Here is a 22,756-nt window from a genome sequence, read left to right as displayed (position 1 = left end):
AAAAACGACCATTTTTCGAAAAAAATGCTTTTTTAAGAAAAACTATTGAACCTAGCCATAGGGAGTACTTGATGAAATTTGTAGAGGTTTCGTTGGCGCTCCTTATGAATCAATAATATACAGGGTGTTCCATTCAAAATAAGGAAGATTCTGCAATTTTTTATTTACAATATGTGGCAAGCGGTTTTTCATACCCTGTATATCACAGGTAGATTTCAGATATATCGTTTGAGAGGGTTACCAATGTAGAATATTTGACCAAAAAAAAAATTCAATTGGACTGGGCACAACTTTATAATTTCAAATATTCTGAGTGACGAATATTGGAAAAAAAACCTGTCATGCTAGATATCTCGAAAACCGTCAATAGTTTTGAAGTAAAGATATGCATGAAGTGTGTTTTACTTTCTATGTAGAAACCGAAAAAAGTTTAAAAAATATAGGTTGCCATTTGAAAAAACACAGTTGGGATCCGCCCAGAAAAAATTGAACACCCTGTGTGACAGCCAATATTTTTATTTTGCCGACCTCGTGCAATAAAGTAATATTATAGAAATTTAGATTCCTATCTGTTTCCTAAATAGAGATATGGAACACCGCGCCACTGTTGCAGGACCCTGTATAAAAAAATGAATTGCCTACTATAGCGGTAATGACTTACATTTCAACCAGTCTGAAATAAAAATCGTTAGGTATCTTACTAGAATTTTCAGCAAAAACTCACGTTTACATCTGATAATGGAATGAAGGACAGTACTGCAGAAACCCTTAAATTTTTAGGTGTATATGTTGATGAATTCCTTAGCTAAAAATCGCAAAAGTGTTTTTATCCTCTTCATTTAAGTGATCATGAATTACCATAAGGTGAACAAGTCATTATTCAGACATAATATTGAAAATATTGACAAATTTCATGGAAATTCCAAAATTAATACATTGAATTTAATGAAGTTTTCCAAATTGTATTGGACCTAGGATATTATACCAACTTCTCAAAAAGTTTGAAGCATCGAAAGCATTATTTCGCTTCAAAAACATAACTTTCTATTGAAAAAATATTTTTACTCACTAGATGAGTGTTTTGAAGTGAAGTTTTATCACTAATTTGTGCTTGTTGACTATATTTTCATCAACTAGTACTTTTATTGTGACAACTTGTTTATATGGTATTTTTGATTTGTTTTGTATGTACATTGTTTTATTTTATTTCGAATTATTTCTGACTAGTCTTATATATTGAATATGTCGAGAGGAAAGAGAATTAGAGCGAATTTAATTCCTTGAATCAGTTTTGATTGCACAATTGTGCAAGAATAATGTATAAAAATGAGTAATTTTCATGAAACCGCATTTTTCCGGCACTTGAAGATATAGCAGATTATTCAAAAAAAGCGTGAGTATATCGTGCACTCGTTTTATAAAATAATGAGAAAAAGGAAGTGAATTCTACCAACATCGAACAATGAGCTGAGGAGAATACCTCGCCGAGTTTCCAAGAAGAAACCCCAACCCGTTAATTAAAATAACGCCCGGTTTTCATTCCCTTTCCGTTCAAATAATGAAGCCACAAGACGCTCCACTTTTCCTTAATAAGCTCTTCTCGAATCGAGTGGAACTCAGTGAAGAAAATAGTAATATACCATCCACCAGCCGTTCCAGCATTTTCCTCCAGGTAAAAATGCACCGACGTTCTTGCCAATGGAAAAAGACTCATTTGTATTCCCTTCGTGAAAGTGAATTTTCAGTAATTGGCTAATTCAATATCGCCATCCTTGTCTGCTGCTTTTCGTCGAGGCTATTCTCGAACGGATTATCGTCGCTCGAATTTTCCAGACGTATACTCGTGCCAAGTCTCTTTTTTGCTGCATTCTACAGTATTTCCTGTTTTCATAGACTTCCTGAGATAGCAGAAATAATTGATTCTGATTGATGAAATGATATTACCATAAATATGTATACAAAACACGTACCTACTTATGAATTCAAGGCACAAATACCTTGGTGTTTTTTCGAAATTAATTTACCATCGCAGAGCTGTGACAAGAACAAAATATAAACAGATATAGATGAGAATCTCTGAGTTTTCCAGTTATATGTTGGTATGTGTGAAGTTCTGTGAAAGACGCTAGCGTTTTTGACATTCTTATCACGTGATACGTTGAGATTTGTGTTTTTCTATGAGTATTTTTTACAAAAAAACTGTGGAGGCAGAGTTTGGTCAGGAAGTTTTGGTTTTTGAAGGATACTTTGTCCATTCAATGATTCCAAGTTTTTCTGTGAGCGAGTGTTATATTTGTTTATAGTCACTCACTAAAATTATACAGGGTGTAAGCGAATAAGTGTAAAACATCCAAGGAGGTCATTCCTCATCGAAAAAAGGTAGGTTCTTTCATACAAAGAAACTTCATTGGAGCATCTCTTGTTGATATACAGCCCCTTAAAGGGGGTATATAAAATTTGTATAAAAATGTGTTTCACAAGCACTGAGAAAGTTACAATATTGAAATTAATCAGACGTTTGGTACTGCCGAAAAGACACTTAGCCAGTAATTTATTTGGTTTACCCCATGGTTGTAAGGGGTGGAAAACGCAGCCCCTAAAATTTATTTCCAATTTAACTTTTTGTCTTATCATTTGTTTACCATTTAAGAGTTAATTTCCGATAGCCTGTTTCATTGTAAACAAAAAATGTCTCTTGAGTTTTTTGCCCAAAATAAACCAGTTCGCAGCAAAAAATTATTTTACGAACAACTACAGAGATACATCGTCATAAATGCGAACTGGATTCATTGTTATTTTGTAGTTAGTACCTGCATTAAACGATTGAAGGGTAATAAACAAAACTAATTCATCAATAACTTGACACACAACATGTAGAAATCATAGTAAATGTTCAATATGTCTACCTTCAGACATTACGCATGCGTTTAGACCTCGGCGCATTGAGCCACGTATTCGCTCAAATATTCCTGGAGTCTCTCTGATTACCCTGCAAGCATTGATGATGCGGTTTCTTAAGTCCTCTACATCGCGAACAGGAGGACGATAAACCAAATGCTATAAATGGCCCCAAATAGAGAAATCGAGAGGATTAAGATCCGGGGTTCGAGCGGGCCAGTTATGTGGTCCTACTCGAGCTATCCACTGATTTGCATATGTTTCAGTTGAATGCTGACATGCTACTTGACTAAAATGGGGGGGAGCCCAAAGAAACTTCCTCCAGCAGTACTGGATGTACTTCTCTTGAAAATTGAACGTATGTCTCACTATTCAATCGGGGAGGTAGAAAATGAGGCCTGATTAAATCATCCCCAATAACTCCGAGCCACACGTTAAGAGAAAACTGTTCTTGATGGTTAGTTTCGACAATAGCGTGAGGGTTTTCATCAGCCCATATATGGTAATCATGAAAATTAATAATCTTGTCCTGAGAAAAACTACATTCGTCTACATTAGACAGTCACAATTTCTTCTAATCATTTCCAGCATCCAATTGTAAAATTCAAGACGACTCGGAAATTCTCGCGGTAACAGTGCCTGTACTATACAGTGTGTCCGCAAAGTATGGAATAAATTCAATATTTCGAAAACCAAAGGTCGTTTTACAAAAATCTGAAACACGTCAATATTTAATTTCAATATTCTTCATTTTACAACAAAATTCCATTACACAGAGCGATCCATATTGATGTGATGACGTCATCGGTAATTTTTTCAAATACAACAACCTCTATTTGGTGTTAGTTTTAGATAATCCGTGATGAGCTGATCCCAAAAAGGTATAATACTTGGCGTCTAACGGACAGAATTTGGAAGATATGCGCTTAGAAAATAAATTTTATTGATATCTAATAAAAGTAGAAATTAATTCTTTATTTTATGTTTTTTTTTCTAATGAATAGTTTAACAATGGGAAAGTAATCCAGTAATGAAAACATGACTTTAATTTAAATGTTCGATGTTCGAACTGTATACTTTGCTGTATTTGACAGTAACCTGAACATTGAATAAATCCTTGTTGGACCTTGTTTATGGTTTCTTGAGAAATATTGTTTATTTCTGTTCGAATTATCTCTTTAAATTCTAGAATATTTGCTGGTTTCGTTTTATAAACAACATTCTTCAGATGGCCCCACATAAAGTATTCCAATGGATTTAAGTCTGGTGACCTCGCTGGCCACGTCTATAACGTGGATGGTGAAATTGGCGTGTGAGTTTCCAGCGGTGTTCTCCGCATTGCAAATGAAGGTCACGCTATCTTCACTATGAGCTGTCCACGTCTACCAATCTATCGGTTCGTAAACATTTGATCGAGATACCTTCAAACATCTGCAGCATAATGTGAAGGCGCACCATCCTGTTGAAACCATAAACTTCCATCAAAACTTCCAGGATTAATTCTACTGGGGAATAAATTAATTGAAGTAGGTACAAGATATCCCCTCAAAAACTGAAGGTATGTTGGCCCGTCTAAAGTACCGTCGAAAAAGTAGGGTCCGATGATCCTGTTTCTTACAATGCCAGCCCATACATTTACCTTTTTTGGGTATTGTGTATCATGCTCACGCATCCAGTGGGGGTTTTCTTTAGCCCAGTACCTACAATTCTGACAGTTTACCCCACCATTTATTGTAAAAGTGGCTTCATCAGAAAAAAAAATTACGAGGAGACAGTTATCCATCATGGCTTCACAAAATTCTATTCTTCTATCTGGATCATCCTCGTTTAATTTCTGTTGAAGGTCGATTTCAAAGGGATGCCATTTTTCCAATTTCAATACTTTGTGTACAGTTGTTTTACTGACATCGAAATCAGGACTAACCTTACGAACAGAAGTGTGCACACCTTCTTCAAAAGTAAGTAGAACATCTAGTTTTGTATCATTATTTACAGAAGTACGACCTGAGTTGCGTGCATTTTCAACTGTACCAGTTTCTCGAAATTTCTTTTCAATCTTACTTACTGCTGACTGCAGTATGCGTCTTTTGGATATTTTTCACTGAAAAAGGTACACACTTCCATCTGACTTCTCGATCTGTCTCCATAGCCAATCTAGTATAAATATTTCAAATCGTTGCTTTATACTTAAATTCACTACTACTTCAAATTGATTCGAAGCAATACTACAGAAAATTCAGGAATTAATACAACAACTACTGTCCTATTCAACGTTTACTGACGTCAATCGAAATACTGACACAATAACAAAAAATACTAGCCGCCTAGTTTTTTGAAATTATTAAGAAATACTTGTTAGCACGGTTACTGTCAACTACAGCAAGGACTATAGTTTGAACATATAAAATAAAGTCATGTATTCATTACTGGATTACTTACCTATTGTTGAATTAATAATAATTAGAAAAAAATATGAAATAATCACAACAAAACAAAGTTTTTGTTTCGGGGTTGAAATTAGATGATTTTAATGTATTTCCACGTGTTAAAACCGAAAGTGACCATAAAAATTATATATTAGCTCTTGTTTTCAAGATATAGTATCATTATATTATATATATGTATATTGAGTTTTCAACAAATGAAATATTTCATCACCAACAGTTGGTACATAGCGTCAAAAAGATTTGCTTCCTTTTTTTGAGAAAAAATAAAACCTCGTAGTTTGTTCTGATGTTAATGGTTTGATGGACTGCTTGAATTTGGATCACACTCCATCTGAATGGAGACTGTTTATAGACTCTTCAAAACTAAGCTTTAAAGCTGTACTTCTGCATAATGGAAATCAGCTACCCTTTATTCCTATAGGTCATGCAGTTCACATGAAGGAAACGTATATAAATATGAAAACACTTCTCCAATCAATCAAATATGAACAACACAAGTGGCACATCTGTGGTGATCTGAAAGTCATTGCTATACTCCTAGGAATGCAATTAGGGTTCACCAAGTACTGTTGTTTTTTGTGTCTGTGGGACAGTCGGGATAGAAAATCTCACTATAAAAAATGAACTGGCCTACACGAGACCTAAACCCTAATGAGAAAAATGTAGTTTACGAGCCTCTTGTAGATCCTAAGGATGTTCTCCTTCCCCCATTACATATCAAGTTGGGACTAATGAAAAACTTTGTGAAGGCCATGGACCAGGAAGGATAAGCTTTTAAGTACTTGAGAGCAAAGTTTCCCAGGTTGAGTGATGCTAAAGTCAAGGAAGGCATCTTTATTGGGCCTCAAATCCGTGAAATCGTAAATGATCCTGCTTTTGACATGATTTTAACAGGAAATGAAAAAAGAGCCTGGGAAGCCTTTGAGGGGGTTGTACATGGGTTTTTAGGTAACAAAAGAGATGATAACTTCATAGCATTGGTTAAAGAGCTTCTTCAAGCTTACCACCAACTTGGATGCAACATGTCCTTAAAAATTCATCTTCTTCACTCTCATCTTAATTTCTTCCCACAAAACTGTGGAGCTGTGAGTGACGAACATGGAGAAAGATTCCATCAAGACATTGCCTTAATGGAACAGAGATATCAGGGCCGTTGGAATGAAGCAATGCTTGCAGACTACTGCTGGTCTGTGTGTAGGGATGCTCCAGAAGTGTTTTATAAAAGACAAGCTAACCGACAGCGATCTTACAATGAATCGGATGGACTTAATTGAAATTTGGTGGTACAAACTTCTTTTATTTGTCAAAACACTAAGAATAATGTTTTTTTTTATTATTTTGTACTTAAAATATTCTAAAAGAAACATAACAATATTGTTTTATGTACTTTCACTTTTCACGTATTGTATAACTACTCTTTAAGATTAAGTACTGTGTATCTCGAAAACCAGAGCTAATAAAAATTTTTCATTGTCATTTTCGTTTTTATCACCCCAAAATTAGTAGAAATTGACTAATTTAGTGTAGGAAACATTCAAAAAATATGTTTTTGTTGTGTTGTGAATTAATTTCTACTTTTATTAGATATCAATAAAATTCATTTTCTGAGCGAACATCTTTCAAATTCTCTCTATTACACCCCAAATATCATACCTTTTCGGAATTAGCTCGTTACTTATTATCTAAAACTGATACCAAATACAGGGTGTTGCTTTAAAAAAATTATCGACGACGCCATCACATTAATATGGATCACCTTGTATAAAGAAATTTTGTTGTGAAATGTAGGATATTGGAATTGAAAATCGACGTGTTTCAGGTTTTTGTAAAACGACTTTTCGTTTTGGAAATATCGAATTTATTCCATACTTTGCGGACACACAGTATAGGTTGCATTAAAAAATATTATTTGTAGATTATCTATCAAATTATGTAAAAATATTTCAAAAATGAACTGAATTTGCAACTACGTCACTTTCCCAAGATCCATAATATAATTTATTGAAAAGAATATCGTTTGATCCGACCGATACTTATAAAAATCAATTAAATAAGAAAATCAACTGTAATATTCACCATTTTCCATCATCATTACCATTATTGGATTTGTGAAAAAACTCAAGTTAATGATGAATAGTGAAGTATCAACTCACCAGAGGGTGCTGCAGCAGTCCTTCTCTTATTCGGCAGCGTCTTATAATGGTTCATACCTGGAAAAACCCGCACGTCACCGGGCACAATGAACATCCCGCACTCACTCACTCCATCGTCACCGACATAGTCAAACCGCACGTTCCTCGACACCGACTTCTGTCTCCGCAACGCTCCATCCCCCTTCTCGATGACGTCCGTCCCGTCGATAAGGTCCGGGTTCTGCTCCTGGTAGAACTTGAGCTCCTGATCAATAACAACCAGCGACACCCCTTCCTGATTTGCGAGATCTTTACGAAATTTAATTTCTGCGTAATTGGCGCTCCTACTGCTCTCCAGAGACTCGTTAACGCTATCTTTCAAAGAATTATCGGTGCTGTAATTGCCCAAAGCTACCTTGGAATCGTGTCGCTTTTTCCTCATCCGGGAATGCCGACGGCACTTCATCGCCGAGAAAACAGCTGCCATCAGCAGTATCAGCACGGATAAAGAAGTCGCGAAGGTGACTATGAGGATGAATTCATAAGGGACCTCGTCCAGGTCTACTCTAGCTTCTTGTTTTAGCATGACGCGGATGGTGAAGTTGGCGTGTGAGTTTCCAGCGGTGTTCTCTGCATTGCAAATGAAGGTCCCGCTATCTTCGCTATGAGCGTTGTAAAGATGCAGCTCGCTGCGCTTGCTCAAGGATCCTCTTTCCAGGAAGTATAGCAACCTCAGACCAGGGGCTGGGAGAGAGTTGTTCTGCAGCAGCTGACCCTCAAAGTACCAGCTGATCGCTGCCTCAGGAACAGCCTCAACCTGGCACGTGAGTGATATGTTTTTCCCCTGGTCTATTTCCAGGTAGAACGTGGTGGGACTCACCTCTGGCAGACAGGCTAAGACATCGCTAGGTAAGGCCTTGATCTTGCGACCTGCCAAGCCCTTCGGACTGTCACACAGCGGCTCTATGGAAAAGGGGTACATGAACTGCAGCAAAAACGAGTGGAGCTCCAGTAAGTTGCAGTCACACTGCCAGGGATTCTCCTGAAGCTGAATGCCTTTCAAGCTAGCAGGCAAGTGTAAGGAGGCGGGAAATGTCTTCATCCTGTTGCTTTCCAGATATAACCACTCCAGACTGTACAGCCCTTGAAAAGCTTCAGCATCCACCTTCGAGATATCGCAACTGCTCAGCTCCAAAGTGTTCAGAAGTGATAAATAACGGAACGCTCCTTGTTCTAACGCCTTGATGGGATTACTCGTCAACGTCAGCCTCATTAGCGATGGGCATTCCCGGAAAGATCCAGTGGGAACGGAATCCAGGAAGTTACTTGATAAATCCAACTCGACCAAGTTCGTCAATCCTTTGAAAGCTGTCTCGCTTATCACGCTAATCCTGCAACTAGCCAGATGTATGCGCTGCAAGTTGATCAAGTCCAGTTGTTGGAATTTCTCGCGATGCAACGTTCTCAAATTGTTGCCCGAGAATTCGAGGACTTGGGTAGTGGAGTCGAGGCCCTCCGGGATTATCAGCAGGTCCTTGTCTACGCATTCTGCGGTCTGCTTGCCGTTCTTCCATCTGCATATGCAGGGAAAGGGGCAGCATTCGACGGAAGCGATCAATAGGGTCAAACTCAGTGTGATCGTGTTATGCATGATGCATTGTATTGCGATGTCAGTCGGTTAGGTTACTTCGTCTTTGATGATGTGCGATGTGGGTTGTTGGCGAGATTTGTTGGGCATTCTAATGGATTGCCGATCTGAAACAAAGAGAAGTTTTCCTGTAATGAACTGATTTGGGAGATTGTTTAAGAGTTATTTACTGACTCCAACATGGCACAGAATGAACTATTTTTGGTGTTTCTTTCAACAAAAAACAAATAACTTGGCAAAGGATTTGAAAATAATGATAAAAATAATATAACTTTATTCACAAATAATAAATACAAATACAGATACAAATAAGTAACAACATAGAATGAATTAAGCAATTTTGGGATAAGTGCAAAGCATTTCATCAGTTCGTTGGATTTCTGGTTCAGATACTGAAGAGCTCCATGAGGAAGAGAAGCCGCCTCAACCAGTACTTGTACTTCCCTACATCAGAGGATTATCGGAAAGGATAAGAAGGATTGGGTCCAAGTATAACATCAGGACCTGCTTCAGATCTGGGAACACGATCCGTAGCAGCCTCACGAACACCAGGCCAACCAACGCGGAGAAAATTCAAAGAAGCCGCGCATATGTTGTTCAACAACGCATTCAGTCAAGCCAGCGTAGAGATACGTAACATATGGAAACCTCTAATCAGGCGAAAAACGACCAACTCCCGCCAAATGATCATCTCCCGCTAAAACCAATGGAGCGGAGAGAGGGAAGAGGGGATAGGTGAAAGCACTTGAATGACCTATAAATAGTCAGATCTTGGAGGAATAAGTCCAGTTATCACCCGAAGACGATTGTGGACATTAAAAATCGAAACGTCGTGACGTAACTTGGTTTGGAATCTCTCGATTTTTATTTTTCATTTTATGTTAATAATATTTTTAATTCATTCAATTCAATTTTTTGGTTGTAGCTTGTATGTTATATCTCCATAATTTCAGTTTTTTGTTCAATAAAATTGTTATTTTCGGGTAATTTTGTAATTTTTTTTCAAGGTTTCCAAATCAATTTATATTATATTAGACAATGGAAGTCCGAACTGATGAAATACTCCACGAAACATTGTTAACAACCTTCAAACAAAAGTACAAAGCGCTTGTTTCCCATAAAAATTGACATATGTATGAATGGTATCATGTACAAAAAACATATGCATGTAACATTCAGAAAAAATTACAAAATTAAAAAAATTTATGAAATGTGAAAATTGTAACAATTTGAGAATGCGCGTGTATATAAATGAATAAGTCAAGCATCATAAAGAACACACAATGTAATAATAATAATAATAACTTTGTTCACTCAACAGATAGCGGTACAAAATACATAATATAAATTCATTTTAAAATAATTTTCAAATGAATGAGACAGTAAAAAATAATAAGTACCCAAGTACTTATTTCATTATAGCAATAAAATATACATGAAATTAATTTCAAATAGATCTATAAGAATAATAATGAATTTTCAATAAAGATATATAATAAAATAACAGGTGAGTAAGAAGAATTTCATCTGCGGAAGATGCGTTAGGCTCAGTCGTTAAAGTTGTATCAAGTCCTGGTAAGTATTTGAAGTCTTAGTTCAGCATATCCATATACCCCCAGCTTTTTTTGAGAAATGCTTGTTAACACCATTTTTTATTGTTTCAGGTACCGAATTATAACATTTTATTGGAACATATGTAACTCATTATATGTCCAATATAAAAAAAAATCTTCATACAGGCTATCTGAAAGAAAATCTGAAGGGTTTATTGAGAATTAGCCGAATGAATCTTTTTTCGGATTATTTCTAGATGACTCAAATATATCCTAGATGCGTTTCACCTAACCTGAATAGCGTATCTCAAATGACTCTCAACATTGAAATAGTACAGTTTTTTCAATTCAGTGATGGGCATACATTTTTTAAGGGTATTGAATTGATAAATACTTTTACGCAGTTTATGGTGATATGAGAGTTCCACCTCAAGTTATTATCGATATACACGTCTAGATATTTGATGCTTCTTACAGATTCAATATATAATGTTTTTTTAGGTAAGTTGACTACAATTTGATGGAAAGGTACAGCCCCGGATTTATTGCAACTGAAAGTGATAAGATTTTTTTTTTCGGATTGACAATTAATAGTTTTTGGCAAAACCAGTCATTTATGAGAAGACAATCTCTTTCCACCATGTTTTTCAAGGATATACATTGCACTTCATGTTCGTGAAATGCTACTATATTAGAAAAATGCAGTGAGTAGGTGACACGAACTATTCCTTTGTAAAGATTTGCAGGGATGTTGAGTGATACCAACATCTCCAAATCTTCTGTATAGGATCTGGAACTATCAGATACTTCAGAAGGAATTGAGGAGGGGTTATCTTCAGAAAAAATTAGCTTTCTGGAAAAAAGCAAATTTGTTTCTTCCGGTGACATCAAATCGTAATGTGATGGAAGAAAAAGATGCTTCATCTTATACGTGACATTGTACACAATTTCTAATATTAATATTTGTTTCAGTTCCTCAACGTTTATTTGTAGTAGTAACTGATTGCTCCACTCACTCAGTCGACCTCTGAATGAACCAGTGGTTTGAACCGCAAGATAAACACATTTTTTTAAATATTGAAAATTGCATGAATTCTTACGTGGATAAATCTATACCAATATTATAATAATTGAATAGAACTGGCCGATACTTGATTGAAATCCATATTAAAAAATTAGTCAATACAGTTTATTTGTATGATTTTCACTATAAGGGTTTTACAAAAACCGCGACACGTGTTTCGCTATACATTGATTCCAGTGACACATTTGCTTTTTCAGCTGCAGGAAAACCCGGAAAAACCTGCAGCACCACATCATCTGAAGATCTTGATCTACCAAAGTCTCATAAAACAAAATGTAGGGTGTCTTCAGAGTCTCCAATAGATTCAATACATCGCCAGAACATTTAGTGACAGGACTATCGTCAAACCAGTCCGTTTCGTCTTTGACCAAGGCGTAATAATGACCAAATTTAACGCCAGAAGCACAGTGAACAATGACTGCATGAATATTATAATAGTGGTCTGCTAGATTGAAATGTTCATCTATTTCGAACCTTCCAAAGAGTTTCTTGCTTCCGTCAGAGGTTGAGTCTTGTTTTAAGATCATCAGTGTTATTATTAGATTGACTGGTGCCACAGATATACTTGTTTCCTTATAACAGTCAGTTAGTTTGGCGCATGTTTGGCAATACAGTCGATCATCACCTGTTAAAAATTCCATTTTCAGATGATTCAACAATAAGCTTTACACTGACTGGTTATTAGTCGTATTAGGAAAAGCTAGATGAAGTTCCAGAAATTCACAAAAGTTTTCACTACCTCTTAAACATTTACTACAGAGTAAACGAGTGAGGATTCTTCCAGCAAGACGATATGGAATGTACGGAATTATTTAATCCAGAGCGGTTAGGAGTATTGATTTTGCTATTGTTTTGCTCACGAGTATTCAACAAAAACCCCAAGAATTCGGAACAATCCTCTTGTTATCCTAACGGGCATCTAGTGGACTCCAAAGACTTTAGGAAATCGGTTGGAGGGAAAGATGATACATTCTTACGAAACTGCAGCTGCATGAACAGGTGTTTGAGTTTGATAAATAAGTAGGAAACATTCCCGTTCTCGTTCATCATTAAAACTTCGTTCTTGAAATTCTTCGTCATGAACAACACTTGTAAAATGCTATTCATGTAACAAGTGTTTTCTAAATCATCCAATCCAATTATCTTCACTAGATCATCAGGACAACTCTCTACTGATTCGTCAGGAAGAACATGTTCCACAGAATCTCCATAAGAACCATTTCTCAAGCTGCGATCGATCCTTCCAAGTGAAGAAAGGTTTCGTAAAGGAATCGATTCGGATCTTGCTCCATGCAGCTTTTCCACTGGAAGGGAACCAGAACTACGAGGACTGCAACTCATATTTGGGAAACAGGAATAACCTAAATCCATTAACCGCACTGAAGAAGAAGAAGGTGGTCCAATCACTTGCGAATTAACCTTGATAGGAGACTGATGAATATCTACATATCTGGGCTTGTTTCGGGAAGATTTCAGTTCCGTACTCAAATTAGGGCAATGCATGATCTCATCAAAATTATGTGAAAGAGGAATAGTTCCAAGGACCAAAGCAGCATTGCCATGTTGATTAGCAATACTAATTCTTCCTATCAAAAAAGAGGTAGAACGGTGATCTTTCGTTGCTTAGCATATTCTCCTTCCGAGTTCATGAACGAATAATAGAGACTTCAGGCCATAAACACCAATTGAATTGGATACTTTTTTCACAATGCACATTTTAAAATATCTGTCAAATTTCTATGAAAATTGATATAATTGTATTTTTAGGTATTCAGTATAGATAAACTTTGTCTTCAACACTAAATAATTTGAACAAATTGGTTACTCTCTTTTTCCACCTTACGGGTGGAAAATCCTCCTTTTCTTTCTTGATGCTCATTAACGCTATACAAAAAATCTACCCTGCATATTTCAAGATTTTAGATTCATTCGCTTCGGCTGTATGTAATATCAAAGTGTCAGTTAACCCCACTTATACAATACTAGCCTATAGGAACCTCTACCCTATGTGTTATTCCAGGTCATAATCTATCTATATACCAACTTGAATTTGAACCTAATGAGCTGTTTAGGCGTGAAAAAGTAAAAAACGTTAAAGCATGCATTACAGTCATCCATCCTCACAAACTTTACGCATTTATAATATTAGTGGGAGTAGGATCACCAATTTATTTCATTCTAATCCTTTCAGTTTTTTTGGTGATGCTATTCAATATCGTATAAGTGGGTACCTATTGATTTAGTGATACTCTTATATCAACGTACAGCTGAAACTATAGATCCTAGAATCTTGAAATATGCAGGTATGTTCTTTGTATAGCGTAAATAAGCATCAAGAAGAAGAATCTGGAATTTACACCACCAAGGTGGAAAACTAGGGATTCAAAGACTATATTGAATTTCGTCAAGAAAAGCTGAAACTTTGGATCATTCGAAAATATATTTTGACTATTTGATTAGGATGTCTGTAACGAAACTTAAAGTGACAATCAAAATTCTACGCGAACGAAGCCCCAGCAACAGATATCATTTATATAAATGATAATTAGAATGTTTATGTCATCACGTATTAGAAATCACACGTTAAAAGGTAAGACCTCGTTAGTCCTTAGCTCGAACAAGTTTCCCAACTTCTGAGAGTTGTCGTTCTTATGGGGGCGACAGCTGATTAACGGAAAAACAGATTTTAAACATATAAACATATCTTCTGTTCAAATTTCTATATTTAATACAAATGCTAATTAAAAAGTTCAAAATTTTGTTGTACATCAAAAAAAATTTATGAAGAAATGTGTCTCATTTATGTGTATTCTACACGGTTGTCAACACGTCAAAAACTGTTTTTTAACTCGCAGAATTTTGTCTACTATTCCAAAAAAACTGTGTTTTCCAAACTTGTTACGTAAATTACTATTTCAAACGCTATCAACTCAGTGAATTAGTTTCCTCCGTTTACTTAATTCTCCTGCGTTCAATCAGAAATACCTTGAAAGAAAAACAATTAGCGCGAAGTAGGTACATTGCATAAAGTTTTCCGCTTTTCGCTCGGTTAACTGAAACATTTTCGCAGAGGCTAACGTTCCGTGGAAAAGTCCCGAAGAGAAATAATGCTAATTAACACCAGGTATTATGTATACACTTTGAGTTTTGCATTAAATATGGCCAAACGGCACTTCCCCAGCCTTTGTCTTGGGGGCACATGAATTATTCAGGCGATTTTTAAGGCTTACATTGTCTGTATTTACTCTTTCGCTGTTGCTCTTTTCGGGAAATTCAGGAGCGAAATTTCTGCAGAGAATAAAAATTGAACAAAAATTCAATTCGGTGGCTCTTGATTCTATAGTATGCACATCGCAAAATTCCTCTTCCAATCGAGATTTTTCAAATTCATTATTCATGAGTTTTGCGAAGTAGTTTTTCTGTAATATGATATAATCTTCATGAAGAGTTCTTATTGTATTTATTTGTTTCTTTTCTTCGAAAGTTCAATGTTCATTAATGCAGAAATGAAAAGTGAAGAAGCATTTTTTCCAGCCTCTCTGGAAAAATAAACCCCTTTCAATGCGATATTTGCGTTTCAGAAACGCTTATTCATAAAGGAGAGTAAGGTATCACAGTATAGTCGGGAAATATAGAATACTCAGGATTTAGTTCTGTTCAGTGCTGTTTCCTCCCAGTTATATCATGAACTTCAAAAAACTCCCATGATGCTCCAGTGTGACAGTTGACCACCTGTTGCTGCTCGCTTCAGAACTAATTTTGTTTGTACTCCACAAAAAGCACAGGCGAAGACGTAACTTGAGGTTTTGAAAACACAAAAGAGGAAAAAGCTCAAAGACCACCCCCTGCTGAAAAATTGAACTTCAAACTCTCTTATAAACCCAGTACTGAGGCAACTAATCCAACTTGTGATGACTTCAGCAACGATGAATCTTTCCATCCTAATATGTCATCTTCAATGGACTACATGCCACCTGGAAAAAAACTCTCTAATACAGTTTATTGTATAATTATCACTATAAAAGGATTTTACAAAAACCGCGACACGTGTTTCGCTATACAATAGCTTTCTCAAGCAAAAAATTGGAAAAAACTCCAGTTATATCCATTATATGTGCATATCGAAACTCTAACCTGCTTCTAGAAAAAAGCTGGCACAAGTACACTTATTATAGAGTGTGACCCATTTTTAATGGGTCCCCCCTTAAAATTTGAAGTTGTAAACCGATTTTAATAATTTTTTTTTGAAATGTCAAGTACTAAAAGGTCTACTTCGGGACAAAATTCGAATTGTTTATTAGAGTTTCAGGGCATACTACGATATTTTTTCTTAGTCGAAAATCGGGATTTTTCATTGGCGATTTTTTTTGGAAAAATCACTACGCCACTGGATTCAGAGTGCCTCTAAATAGGTGTGAACAAAATTTCATAGAAAAATATTTATTATTAACAAAGTAATGACAACTCAAAAATTCGAAAACTCACACAGCTAACAGTTACAAAAAAACACCCTATATCAACAGATATAGCCATGAGAATATTTTTTTTATGATTTCAACAATAAAGTGCCACCAGATGAAAAAAAAAAAACAAATAGCGTAAATATTTTTAATGAAAATAACGGAATTACATTCAAGTTTTCATGCAAATTAACTAAAAATACGACCTAATATTTCAATTTAAATCTTAGTTGCCATGGAAATGATATTACAGTTTGACAGTTGTGGAAGATCCAAGTGTACTATTGTCAACAATATTCACCTTACAGTTCTTCGAATTATTTAGTGTCATGGCTGCAAGATTGAGCGTAAGAGAGAATATTGAAATTGTACGCCTTTCGGGAGATGACGTTAGAAGTGCTAGAGAGGTTTGTAGAGTATTTAATGAGAGACATCCAGATCGTCCTCGTATTAGCTGCAGTATGGTAAATAAAATAAATAAAATATTCAATGGAACTGGTGCAGTATCAAAAATGATGTTAAAAAGTAATCCTGTACAAAGACGAAACAGGAATGACAGGAATGATCAAATCATTTTAGATTATTTCGGAAATAATCCTAATGCCAGTATAAGGAATGCCACTTTAGATTTGAATATTCCACGAGAAACTATTCGGAGATGTCTCAAGGCGAAGAATATTAAACCTTTCAAGCCGAAGTTTTTACACACACTTGAAGAAGGCGACGAAGCAAGACGCCATGTTCATGAGCCCAAGGGGAATATTTAAACAATAGAAATTTCCTAAAAAATATTTTATATACCGACGAAGCCACTTTAACTACAAATGGAGTAGTGTCATCACAGAATTATCGCTATTGGGCAGCGGATAATCCTAACTGGGTAATAAACTGTAAAAGCTACTATTCCCAAAAAATCAACGTCTGGTGTGGGATATTGAACGAACGAATTATTGGTCCTTTCTTGTTTGAGGAAAACATTAATGCGCAGAGGTTTCTGGAATTTTTAAACAGAGTTTTGGGATGCTATTCACGAGCTGCCAATCAATGAACGATCGAATTTAATTGTCCTGTTAGATGGGTGTTCAGTTCATTATGCCAGAGCTGTGACGCAATGGCTTAACGAACATTTTCCAAACTGATGGATAGGCCGTGGTAGTCCGTTTATAGAGTGGCCACCCAGATCTCCAGACCTCACAGTTTTGGACTTTTTTCTCTGGAGACTTCTCACACAAAAGGTTTACAAAAACCGCTCAAGAGATAGAAATGAACTTTGGACAAGAATTCGACAGGTATGTGCAGATATTAGCCCTCAAGAACTAAGGAACGTAATCAGAAACATTCGTAAGCGCTACGACACATGTATCGAAATACGTGGTGGATTAGTAGAGGCTACTAGAATATGAGTTAGAATTAATTGTTGCACTGAATCGAAACATTTCAATAATTAGTTATTAGTTACGTTTACTAAAATTTTTTGCTTCATTGTTAGTTGAATTCTGTGAATGTAATTCCGTTATTTTCATTAAAAATATTCACGCTATCTGTTTTTTTTTTTTCATCTAGCGGCACTTTATTGTTGAAATCATAAAAAAAATGATATATTGTGACTGTTAGCTCTGTGAGTTTTCGAATTTTTGAGTTGTCATAACTTTGTTAATAATGAATTTTTCTTCATGAAATTTTGGTCACACCCATTTAGAGGCACTCTGAATCCAGTGGCGTAGTGATTTTTTCAATAAAAAAATCGCTAATGAAAAACCCCGATTTTCGACTAAGAAAAAATATCGTAGTATGCCTTGAAACTTTAATAAACATTTCAAATTTTGTCCCAAGGTAAACATTTTAGTACTTGACACTTAAAGAAAAAATTATCAAAATCGATTTCTAACTTCAAATTTTAGGGGGGTGTTTCCATTAAAAATGGGTCACACTGTATATGAGGGTAAATACTTTGAACGAAACCGAATAGGAATTGATGAGTAAATATTTTTTTTGAGAAAAATGAAAATTCACTATATTTGTTGAAAAGACTTCGTATGTATATAATTTCATATGATAGCACCGATAATGGTATTTTCAAGTCTGTGGAAATAAAGATGATCATCATTATTTTTGAGTTATTTTTTCATATTCATCGGTAGAATCACTTCCTAAACTTGTAACATGACATTTAGGAACACCGTGTACATTTTTTCATTAACTGTTTTTTGACATTCCGTAATTGTTGTCATTTTTTTTTCTTCAAGATTGTTCAATATTCCAAAAGCATAACTAATCCTTCAACAGCGCTTCTAGATGGTATCCAAACCCTCGAATTCAAATTAGATCGTATGTTTGACACGTCATCAAATGTTTGTGAATAATTTCGATAAGAACGACGAGCAAATCAATCCAAATGAGTATAACAGGGCGATAATTACGGTATCGGTGTTTGTCAATGTAGTTGTCATTATTAGTTCTGGGGTTCATTAATGTCAAGTGTGCTACATAATTAGCTCATTAGTAGCTTGTACCTTGATGCTTTTGAGGCAGTATTTGCTCGTTTCCTCATTTCCAGTATTTGTTTTCATTAGTTGCCACAGTGATGATTGCTTTTAACTTCGTTGTTTTTATCGATCAAGCATGGAAAGAGACTTTAAGGGAGGGATGAAGGAAGGTTATAAATGCGGTGAGGATGCGGTATCGGAGGAGACAATTGAGTTGGTCCCTCTGGCATTCAATCTATCTAAACTTTGAATAAACCAAGAGACAGCAACAAACGAAGCACTCCGGCTTTCCAATACCGGATCTGTTCGATGGGGTTTGGGAGCTCCGGTGATACTCCAAACTGAAGAGAGAGTCATAGCTGTACAGCTTGGCAAATCAAGCTATTTTTTACTATCGTTACAAATTAAAGAATAAACGTCTTGAACAAATTAATTTTCAACAATATTTCACTAATCACAAACTAATTTATTCACAACACCTACGCCTAATTTATTTCTGCTATTCGAGCTTCTGTTCAGCCGCTCGATTCACTTTCTGAACTGCCCTCTTGGGTCAAGAAGGCAGGCTTATATAATGTTACTGTCCTTTCTAGAAATCTGTAGATTCTAGAGTTCTAGAGTTTTACCGGTGATTCCCGACTGCAGTCATCAGAATCATAAATAGAGTTGATACGAGAACTGAATCATTTGTTGTTGATTTGTGACTGATTATCATCAATACTCATATTTTCTTCCATCCAACACCTGCTCGAACTCATTACAAGAAATGATGTCTGTATATATCAGATGGTTCTGAAAGTTTTGTCCATTTTTGAATCTACTTCAAACTGTAATAACTCAGTGAACTTATTCAAATTGATTGAATAAGATCATTGGTATTCAACCATTATCCTCAATGTCTCTTGTTATCGTAGAGGATCAACCTTCCATCTCACGTGACGATCCGATATAGAGTCAATAGCTGTTGCGTTCGATATTTCTAAGGCCTTTGACCCTGTTTGGTATGAAGGTTTGCTGGACAAGCTTTGATGCTATGGTTTGTCGGATTATTTTTGTGTATGGCTCTCCAGCTACCTAAAAAAACGTGCGGTTGGCTCCTGTTGTTGACTCCGTGCGTTTGTGTTGTTTCCTGACTTCGGCAAACAAGTGTTTTCCATCTTCACACTTGGCTGCACCGCGCTGATGAGACCAATAGCCAGAAACACGTGTCCGCGGTTTGCTCCCCTTTTTTGAGTGTTGTGTCCAGAAATTATTTAATTTTTGATTTATATCATGCACACTCGATAAAATCTCTATTTGTATTTATCCTGGACCCAGATGTCACGCAGGTAGCTATAACTGCCTCCGTGGTCATGTTAGATGTAGCTTGAAAATTCTAGGTCTTCTAACTGGAACCACAAATGTGCGGTTGGCTCCTGTTGTTGACTCCGTGCGTTTGTGTTGTTTCCTGATTTCGGCAAACAAGTGTTTCCCATCTTTACACTTGGCTGCACCGCGCTGATGAGGCCAATAGCCAGAAACACGTGTCCGCGGTTTGCCCCCCTTTTTTGAGTGTTGTGTCCACAAATTATTTAATTTTTGATTTATATCATGCACACTCGATAAAATCTCTATTTGTATTTATCCTGGACCCGGATGTCACGCAAGTAGCTATAGCTGCCTCCGAAAATGTTATGCCATTATATGCAAGTGATTCCTTGACTGTCGATGTTTTATGTTTTGGGATAATTAATAAATGTCTATTTCGAATAGAATCAATAGTTCATAACTATGAACAGTTATGAACTATTGATTCATTTCTCAGATTGAGTACATAATTTTTCACATGGAGCACAAGGAACACACATATATATATATATATATATATATATATATATATATATATATATATATATATATATACATATATATATATATATATATATATATATATATATATATATATATATATACATATATATATATATATATATATATATATATATATATATATATATATATATATATATATATATATATATATATTTGATATATTTGATTGATGCAACTAATTTTCCTTTTTTTGAGTATTTCAATATTGAATTCTACAAAAAGGATTTGAAGCTTTATATCTTCTATTGATTATCTGCGAGCGCTTTCGACAGTTGGTAGTACTGTCATCTTCTAGGCACTCCTCAAACTGAACTGGTCATCCTGTTGTCTGCCTCTTTATACGGTCAGAGCGTCTTAACTCAGGTATTTCAGGTACTTTAGGTAAATTTGCCTGTATTTATTCTGCATCAGGTACTCTTCTTTGTGTTAGATTTTCTCTAGGAATGTGTATGGCTTTGTTTAATATATTGAATATGAGGTCTTGTTGTGTTTTGATTTGTACTTGTTCCTCGATAAGTGATTTATGACTGTTAAATTTATGGATGTTCAAGTTTTCCCAAATGTCCATGCGGTTTCCCTTGTTGACTTGTTTTATGAGTTTTAGTTTCTCTGGTGGGGGGAAATTATGTTTGTTTTGAATGGCGTGTGTTGCAAGGTTTGATTTATATACTGTTGGATTTATGTATGCCTTTTTGTGCTCATTGTATCTTTGGATCAGTTTTTTCTTGGTTTGGCCGATATAGAATTTGTTGCAGTCCGAGCATTGTATACTGTATATCCCGTTTTGGTCTTTGTCTTCTTCTTTTTCATAGTTGTTTATTTTTTGTGTTATCTTCGTGTTCGGCTTGTATGTGATGTTGATGTTCAGTGGTTTGAAGATGTTTGTTAGTTTTTTGGTTTGGTGTCCTACGTACGTAAATGCTGTCCAGCGTTGTGTTGTTTTGTCTGTTGGGGTGGTTTGATCCTTGTTCTGTATTTTTTGTTTGATTCTGTTTTCTAGTTTATCTATTGTCTTTTGGGTGTATCCGTTTTCGTTCTTTGTTCCGGACTTCATTGCTGAGTGGTATCCTTCATTTATAAAATGTTAAGGATACATTTACTGTACTAACACGATGTTATCTACACGAGTTCCTCGATGTTATTGAGCTCTCGCTCACTGTACCAGTTGATCTTCTGTGCCTCCAATATTAAGAGGCATAGGTGGATTTGCCAAGCATTACAAAAGGCTGGAAAGAATTTTCATAACGAAATCTCAAAGAAAAACCAGATTAAATAATTCTCAATAATTACGAAAGAAGTTCTTCACTACGTTCATCCACTCCGAGATTTTCCAATCAAGTGAAATGTGTAAATGTATTGGAATTTCCGTAACTTGATATTTCAATGAAACAATGCATGGCTCTACTCCTGTATGAAAAACGAAATCGTTTCAATCGTAAAAATTCCCTCTGGCATTCTTCTTTCTAATTAGATTCCATTGAGTCATGTTACTTTCACTAATTCAAAATGTAACGGGCATTTTCCATGCGAGTTCCCTCAAGAAATCCAAAAAAGAAATAACCTCGTTCACATTTATGTCTATTTGAATTTCTGTCATGTCGCTCAGAAATCAGCATTTCGCGTGAAGTGTGTCATTTTCCGGGAGTTTTCATACGATGGGATTTCAGAAAATCGTTCTCGCTCTGGATCGCCGACTCGTTTCATCAAGATTTGTGATGTTTGACTAGATGAAACGTTTCTCCAGGGTTAGGCACTCCCAACTATTTACGATGCATTGTGGAACGTATGAAGACCCTTGAATAATTTCGAGTAGGCAAACAATGTTGGAAAGCACACGAGAGAATGCTAAAGCACATAACATCAACAATAATCGCGTATGACTGACAATGTTTGTATTGTTACAACTATTAAAATCAAAATCAGTCTTATATTGTTATAAAAATACTCAATAACAACAATGGGTGGAGATATTCACAACATCTCATAAAAATTCAGATAAAGAAGTACAGCGAGGTCACCCCGTACATGTCTAGAAATCTCCAGACTTGACATGAAACAAGTACCTACAAAAGGGTGGGAAATTAAAAATGTGTGTACCAAAATTTATTCATTTCCATGAAACAGACAACCTGCAGAGGTTGAAAATTAACGTCAAATGGAAACAAAATGATATATT

General features: G+C 35.7%; 1 protein-coding gene across 2 annotated transcripts in view; it reads right to left on the bottom strand.

Annotated features, from left to right (window-relative positions):
• LOC111503549 (uncharacterized) overlaps positions 1-22,756 on the bottom strand; it is a 72,138-nt gene that overhangs the window by 7,075 nt on the left and 42,307 nt on the right. For both annotated transcript variants that reach the window (XM_074181545.1, XM_074181544.1), the window contains one exon: positions 7,499-9,232. In XM_074181545.1, the coding sequence (XP_074037646.1) occupies positions 7,499-9,128 (1,630 nt within the window). In that variant the 5' untranslated portion in view covers positions 9,129-9,232. The remainder of the gene's footprint in view (positions 1-7,498; positions 9,233-22,756) is intronic.

Source organism: Leptinotarsa decemlineata, unplaced genomic scaffold (assembly GCF_025532065.1).
Source record: "Leptinotarsa decemlineata unplaced genomic scaffold, Ldec_3_MD MMD2_tig00026314_RagTag_RagTag, whole genome shotgun sequence".
Taxonomy (NCBI): Eukaryota; Metazoa; Arthropoda; class Insecta; order Coleoptera; family Chrysomelidae; genus Leptinotarsa; species Leptinotarsa decemlineata.
This window is presented reverse-complemented; position numbering and strand designations above follow the sequence as displayed.